Genomic DNA, 8534 nt, shown 5'->3' with positions numbered 1-8534 from the left:
TCTTTATTTAGAATGTTACTTATAACATTAGTTTTATTGAAATATTTAAAACTTTAATAAATTGCAATTAATTTTAATTGTCATTGATATCTATACGATACTATTGACAAGTCGTACGAACAACTGTCGTAGCAATTCTTATTCTAAAATTATGAACAAAACGGGCGCGTCAAGTATGCTGCTGCTGGAGTTTGTCCATCTTCGATTTTTTGTTTCTCATACAATTTATTGCTTATTATTGATGTAAAAATTCCTTTTCAATATTTGCGTCTCTCATTATGCTATCTATTGCATTTCATGATCTTATTTTAATCTATTGCCTTATTTTATACATTTTAAATGTCTCCTATATTCTATAGATGCATCCCATTTCATGCATGATACGCGTAATACATCATTTATCCTTGTTGTTTTCTAAACATTAAATAAGGATAAATTAAATACAAGAGATTATTTCACACAACATAGTTGTCCAAAAGATATCCTAAGGATGTTTAGAGGCTACACTACATCATACTGCAGGAGCATTGGTTCCATGGGACTTATTTGAATAAATATACTTGAATTTTGATTTCACTTCTTTTTTTATGCTATTATTTTTAGTTTTTTTATCATTTGGATTTCACTTTTTTTTATGATATTATATTTGATTTTTGTAATTATATTTTTGAATATAATATATTAGACAGGGTGTAAAAAAATTAGACCGACAAACTGTGAGGGTAAATAGGGAACATAAAAACAAACATATTTTGTTAATAATGTTTTCCTCTACGATGCTTCGTTTTAATACTACAGGGTACAAAATAGAAATTTTATGTTTTTAACAAAAAACAAACATATAAGTGGAATAATTAAATTTATTTTAATTAAACATATACATATATTTTAATCTTAAAAAAAAACAATGAACAAAGGAACGGAACAAAAATGGCAAATCATTAGTTCAATTTATAATAAATGTTTAAAAATTCCTCCATTTGCTTCAACACTAAGATGACATCGAAACATGAACAGGTGCTCCATCGTGTTGGAACCACATTTGCCTTTTTGTGTCAAGTGGTACGTCTTCAAATTTTAAACTTTGTACACGTTGTCGATAAAATGGATGTAATAGTTCATGAAGAACATTTCATACATTCATGTTACTTGTTCCAATATTAAATGCAATTGCACGTGTACTAGTGGAAGCATTGTTTTCTATTTATGTCAAAGCTTGCTCTTCGAATCGCAGAATTCTCACTAAACGTCGTCGTCCTTGTCCATTTGATCTTCTGAAAGAACCATTCTCTCAGATATCCTGTATACTGTTTATTAATAAAGCGTGCATCACAAGGCTATTGAGGGGAAACAGAGGACTACAACATAAACATTTTTTGTTAATATTTCTCTCTACAATATTTCGTTTTGGTCTTAGTCTACGTAATATGTATTCAAGCGCTCAATGGAGCAGAAGTCTTCAATTATATCTTAATAAATTTGATGTGATTTGTTTATCATTATGGAGCGATATACTTGGATTGAATTGAGTGACATGCATCTTACTTATGGAGCAGCTAATTGCAATGGACGGGCAGCACAGAGACTATATCAACAACGATATCCTGGTCGCCGCATTTCACATCATTCCATTTTCGAATCCATTCATCGATATTTGCGAGGGAATGGTTCTTTTAGAAGATCAAATGGACAAGGACGACGACGTTCAGTGAAAACTCTGCGATTTGAAGAGCAAGTTTTGGCAAAAATAGAAAACAATGCTTCCACTAGTACACGTGCAATTGCATTTAACATTGGTAACATGAATGTATGGAATGTTCTTCAGAAACAATTATTACATCCATTTCATCGGCAACGTGTACAAGATTTAAAATTTGAAGACTATCCACGACGTTTGGAATTTGCGCGATGATATTTGCAGCAGTGTGAAACACACCCCGAATTTTCTTCTTTAATACTATTTACTGACGAAGCAAGCTTCACAAGGACAGGTATGTTTAACACTCACGTTTGGAGTGAGGATAATAATCATGCTACATTTATTCGATCACATCAAGAAGAATTTACGGTTAATATATGGGCAAGTATTATCAATAACTTCCTTATCGAGCCGTACATTTTACCTTTACGATTGAATGGCAATATTTATCGTATTTTTCTCGAGGAAGTTTTGCCAGAACTCATGGAAGACGTGCCACTTGTCACAAGAAGGCAAACGTGGTTCCAACACGAGGGAGCACCTGCCCATTTCAGTGCTACTGTGCGCAATTACTTGGACCAAAGATTTAATGAGCGCTGGATAGGCCGAAGAGGTCCTATCGCATGGTCTCTCTGGTCACCAGATTTATCTTCGCTTGACTTTTATTTATGGGAGTATATGAAAATTCTCATTTATGAGACACCTATTGAAACAGAAGCAGAATTGGTAGCCCAAATTACTGCTGCAGCATATCAGGTTCAAAATATTCCTGCAGTCTTCGAGCGTGTGAGACAATCAATGTTTCGACGATGTCATCTTTGTGTTGAAGCAAATAAAGGAATTTTTGAACATTTATTATAAATTAAGTTAATCATTTACCATTTTTGTTCCGTTCTTTTGTTCATTGTTTTTTGAAGATTAAAATATATATGTGTAATTGAAATAAATTTAATTATTCCACTTATATGAATGTTTTTTGTTAAAATCATAAAATTCTTATTTTGTATCCTGTAGTATTAAAACGAAGCGTCGTAGAGGAAAACATTATTAACAAAATATGTTTGTTTTTATGTCCCCTATTTATCCTCACAGTTTGTCGATCCAATTTTTTTACACCCTGTATAATATACATATAATCTTAAATTATACCCTTTTCTCTCTTACTTCTCTCTCTCTCTCTCTCTCTCTTAAAATTTTATACAAGGCAAACTAAATATAATTATTTATTTCTTTAGGCAAAGCGTTTGACAGTATTTTCAAGAAACCTGAGTCAATATTTATCAAAACCACTGTAAAAGATTTGTTCTTTGACGGTATACTATTTGATTGCACGGATATAACAGATTTCGCTGGATCCGCAGTGTGCTCCGCTTTACAGGAAAGGGAAGAGATATTAATCCGAGAGGAAGGTTTACGTTTCAGATTTGGTTATCTTGCTAAGGTAATATACCTGCAAATATATTACGAATTTTTTGTGCTATTGTATTATTATATTATTAATGAAAGTGAATAAAAAAAATTGTTCTTTTGCCTTAAAAAATAATATCCATCTTATTCTTACACAAAATCTTTAAGTAATGTTTTGGTAAGAATATCTTTATAATGTATTGTTTTAATTACATGGAAGGAAATAGTATAGGAAAGAAATATTGTCAGAAATTGTTAAAATAAAATTAAATGTATTTTAATATTTAGGATATATATGTGCATATTAATTTAATTAAATTCGGGCGAGATTAAATTAATTTGGATAGGATTATAATATTTTTTATTTTGGACTTTTAAGAATTTCTAAGAATTTAATATATTTTAAATGTTATCTTTTTAATTTAGACAAACGGGAGTCGTTCGCCGGAACGCATAAGAGTATACCGTGGAATTAAAAATTACAAAGACATAGGTCGTGTGCTGACGATAGGAAATAGTACGAAGTTGAAGATGTGGTTTGGCAATCCTTGCAACGATATTCGCGGCACAGACGGAACCATCTTCCCACCATTCCTCAGCAAGGAAAAAGAAGTCTGGGTATACTCCCAAGACATTTGTCGAAGTATTGGCGCATATTATCTCGAACCAGGAAAAGTTCAAGGTATATACGCAAAAACTTAGAAAGTCACGCTAAGTGTTCGCTCTTCATCGATTCTGAAACATGCTGAGAAACAGAAATTAGTGAAATGACCACGTTTTGCAACACAGGTTTCAAGACACTACACTACACGGCGGACCTGGGCGATCCGTCTGAGGACGAAGATGTGAGGTGCCTTTGTCAAGAGTCCGAAGGGTGCATGCCTAAAAACATATTCAACGCAGATCCTTGCAAAAACGTGCCTTTTAGGATAAGTCTACCTCATTTTTATAATTCTGACCCACGATACCTCGAGATGATTGAGGGTGTAAATCCCATCCCTGTAAGTTTAATAATTGTTTTACTCTTTAAAATAATATAAAATAATAAAATTAAGCTTATTATTTTTTGTCCTGCAGTTTTTTACTCATACAAGATACATTTTCTTTTTTTTATATAATTTCACAATAATTTATACAAGTATATATAAAACTAATTTTAAGCAATAGCTAAAGAATAAAATATTAAATAATATCTATAAATAAAATTAATTTTATAGAAATAATAAATTCATAATAAAAAAAAAAGGTAAATTTCAAGAAACAAGGGTTGCGTTCCGTTTCTCGCATAATGCGCATGTTGTATTATTTTTTCTTGTTATTCACCGAATGTTAAACAAGGATAAATGATGCATCATGCGCATCATGCGTGAAACGGAACGCAGCCAATGTGAATTTACCAACAATGACAATTTCTAACCGTGCAAATTGCTATGATTAATGAAACGATTACGAAGTTTACGAGAATTATAATAAAAGATACTGTTTGCAGGAAAAGCACCGGATGACTTTTAATTTTGATCCGATGACAGGCACTCCAATGAAAGCGTATAAAAAGATTCAATTCAACGTGATAGTAGGACCCATCCCTAAACTTCGATTGATGAAGTCCTTTCCGGAAGCGCTTTTTCCGCTATTTTGGGTGGAGGATGGCCTCGAACTCGGGAATATTCTCATAAAACCGCTGAAAGTTGCCTACTTACAAATTTTAATTGCAAAGTAAGTAATATTATCTTTTTATAAACTTTTTTTCTCTATCGCATTATTGTTTCGATCATTTAATTCCGTCTTATAAAACGTCTGACATTGCATACCAAAAAATTTTGCGAAAAAATTTTTTTCGCGTGGTGTTTTCGCACCGAAACTACTGCAGTTGATGACTGATCGACTTTTTCTGCAGGATAGTGATGTGGCTTATGATCCTCGGTGGTCTGGGCATGTTTATTGTCGCTATGATGAGGTATTACAAAGAAAAAAATGCGGACAATGTTGCGGTACCGGTTCTCGTGCCGGGCAAGGGGCCGAACAAGTCTCCTAAGAAGTTAACCATTAGTACCATACAAGGTGAATTGGTACCACCTAAAATTGATTAACAGAGAGTAATAATTATTATGACACTAAAAAAATTGGGAGATGGCGTTATTAATCGCGCGATATCGATCGCACTGTATCGAAAACAATAATTTTTTAAATGTCATTACTTAGTTAATACTTGGATAATACTTCGATGACATTTATTTAGTAACACGTCCCATTATTATAATATACTTACTCAGATAGAAATAATATAGGGTAGATCGGAGAGTAAAGGTCCCCGGGGAAAAAGGTCTATCCCTTGTATCTTGGTAATAACGCATTCATTAAAAAATTCCGCCACACAGTTCGTCAATTAAGAGTGGGAATTTTACGCCACAACATTCGTTGCTTCCTGGTAACTGTTAGGAAGCTTGCACGGACATGACCTTGCATTTGGAAGTCAAAAGTAAGATATTAGTGTCGCAATTATTTTGGTCTGAAGGGATCATTTTTGCAACTAAATAGATTAAATAAGTGTATTTATTAATCTTATTCTATTGTTTTAATAGCGTGATTATTAAAATGATTATTTCTATTAGGGTAACTCCGGTATATACGCCGCACCTATCAAAAACTTAATTTATTAAGTATTATTTACTACGTTTATAGTAAACGAACTATATCAGTAAAAACTTTGTACTATCTACTACTATGAAAAAAATATTAGAAATCCGAAATATTTATTTTTCATATTAAAAAATAAACATTTGGAAACCTTGTATTTTTGCCGCATATCTCATAGGGGTGGGATATATGGCTATTCATAGGGGGAAAGGAGGTATGTACGGCTCGTAAAAAATTTACAAATAATGCAAACATGCTTAATAATACAAACATGCTTTACTATTCCACTACACGTATGTATCACGAAATAATCACTAAGTCTTTTACACATCCTACATTAATTATTTTATGTAGATTATATTAGGTGTTAAACTTAATTCCTGCCGTTTTTCGTTTCCAAAATTGATTTGTTTCGAAGGGAAGATGAATGAATACCTTAATCAAAGTAATTTCCTCCATGTTCTACTTTATTACTAATTAATAATACTTTATTAATAATACTTTGATTAAGGTATTTCCCTCCGAAATAAATCAATTTTGGAGACGAAAAACGGCAGGAATTAAGTTGAACACCTAATAACTTATGATGGTGTTACTTATTAGAGTGACAAATTGATTCAACTCACAATAAATTCATTAATATTAACAGTAAGAAGCTGAAATCATAACACAATACTAATATAACATAAAGGCATGTAACAGAGTAGTTACAGGAAAATTACCCTCACTCCTATTTTTTCTGACTTCTGCGGCGTAAATCCCAGCGCAGCGTATTTGCCGGAGTTACCCTATAGTTTTTGATAACAATGCCGCAAAGTTTACTTGTCTTGTTGGGGTAAAAATTGCCATGGTTGTTCTGTTATCGTTAATGTTGATTCTATAACAAGTCGATCATCCTAAGTCTTATCAGTGAAGTTGACCAATAGCCAACTGTACGAAACGTCACCGATTACTTCCGATTATCGATTCATTGTAGAATCAGCATTAGTGGTCATTACGCAGAGAGACTGGTAATTATTCAGAATGCTACTTTCATCTCCGATTTCGATGAAATTGAGCTTATTCGACGCGTTTTTGTACGAAACGAAAGAATCTGTAAGAAAAAACGTTGGGTCGGCCCTGCGAATTGTAATTTTGTTACAATAGAAATATAATAAAAATATATTAAAATTAAAATGTCAATCTTATATAACACAAAAATAAAAATGTTCCGTTTTGATAATTTCAGTTTTAACAGAAAATTAAATTATTGACATGTTTTCTTAACCTAAGAAAAACTTGAAAAAGAAGAAACAAAACTACAAGTATTGTAACAAAATTACAATAGAAATCCTATAATAAAAATATATTAAAATTAAAATATCAATCTTATAACACTTAATGTAGATACTTTATACTAAAAAACTCTAATATGTACTTATTTTTATCTCTGAAAATAGTTCAAACTTGATATAGAAGTATTGGTACTTTTTACCCTAATATGGAACTTTTTGTTCCGCATATGGGGTAAGAAGTGCCTCTAATTTCGAAAAATATCAACACGATCTGTGTAAATTAAATATTTTTTATTTTATAGAAAAAATGTCAATAGTGGCCCTTTACTCCCCGGTCTACCCTACCCGTGTTTTACTTTACAAACACACACGGGCCATAATCGATTAACATTTTTATCAATATTGTTTTGAAAAATATCACTGCTGAAAGATATATTAGATATTAGAGTACATTTTATTAATTCTAATGTTGATTATTTAGATTGATTAATTATAACAATGAGTCAAACGCGGATTAAAAGATCATAAATATGTAAAAAACTAGTTATTAGTAATTATCATTTTTGTTTTATTTATTATAAAAGTTGTCTTCACCGACTTAGAGTACTTCGTCGATCAAGCGATAATTAGAGTAATATTAAACCTATTCTTGACGTCATTAACTTTTAATACAACGCTATAAGAATTGCCTAAAGAATATAAGTCATCTAAACTGTATCTTATTATTTTATTTCTTATTATTAGGGTTGGGTAAGTTAACTTTTTTTTTAACTAAGTTAAGTTAAAGTTAACAGTCTTGAAAATTTAACTTAATTAAAATATAAATTAATCCATAATAAAATTAATTGAATTAAAAGTTAAAAAAATAGTAAACGAGTTATTGTTTGGTTAAAAACTTTCTAACCTCTTTATGTACGATTTAATAAAAAATAGAAGCAAAAAATAAAAATTTGGCTAGACAAAGTTATTCCAAATTAATTAGTTTTCATTTTAAAAAAATTCGAAATCAATTCAAATTTCGAGACTGTAGCCTTTTTTGAAACACGAAAGTTCTTTCGACTCCAGTGTGCGCCAGGTGTCTTCTCTCCCTGATGAGTGTCCCTTTTGGACCTCTATCGGGTGAGGACATTGCGAAGATTTTCTTCTACGCAAAACAAAAAAAAAGTTAAAAAGTAATTAAAAACAGAAAGTTTTATATAAAGGCATACACCACAACGCAAGATGTTCTTCGCTAGAATTTTATATTTCTATCCATTAACAATGAAATAAATGTTTCGGCCTCAAATTAGGCCTTCTTCAGTATTAATATTAATCTTCATAAGTTTAGAATTTTATACATGTTTATCTAAAAAGCGCAATATTAAGTTGTTTCCCGCTTTACATAGTAACATTAATTCTGCGCAACCGTTCGTCATATTCGTTACAATCATGTTATAATAAAATTTAAAGTAGTCAGCAATTAATTAGTCATGTGCTCCAGAAGAATTTGTCCATTACAAATAATCCACATTTTCAAC

At 31.3% G+C, this 8534-nt stretch overlaps 1 protein-coding gene across 1 annotated transcript in view; it reads left to right on the top strand.

Moving 5' to 3' along the window:
* LOC108758872 (sensory neuron membrane protein 1) overlaps positions 1–4826 on the top strand; it is a 19701-nt gene extending 14875 nt beyond the window's left edge. Inside the window, exons 5-8 of the mRNA XM_018504076.1 lie at positions 2935–3140; positions 3533–3788; positions 3896–4107; positions 4596–4826. Coding sequence (XP_018359578.1) covers positions 2935–3140; positions 3533–3788; positions 3896–4107; positions 4596–4826 — 905 coding nt within the window. The remainder of the gene's footprint in view (positions 1–2934; positions 3141–3532; positions 3789–3895; positions 4108–4595) is intronic.
* Positions 4827–8534: the final 3708 nt, after the last annotated feature.

The sequence above is a fragment of the Trachymyrmex cornetzi genome, unplaced genomic scaffold (assembly GCF_001594075.2).
Source record: "Trachymyrmex cornetzi isolate Tcor2-1 unplaced genomic scaffold, Tcor1.1 scaffold16, whole genome shotgun sequence".
In the NCBI taxonomy this organism is placed as follows: domain Eukaryota; kingdom Metazoa; phylum Arthropoda; class Insecta; order Hymenoptera; family Formicidae; genus Trachymyrmex; species Trachymyrmex cornetzi.
The sequence above is the reverse complement of the archived record's forward strand: the minus strand, read 5'-3'. Positions and strand labels throughout refer to the sequence as shown.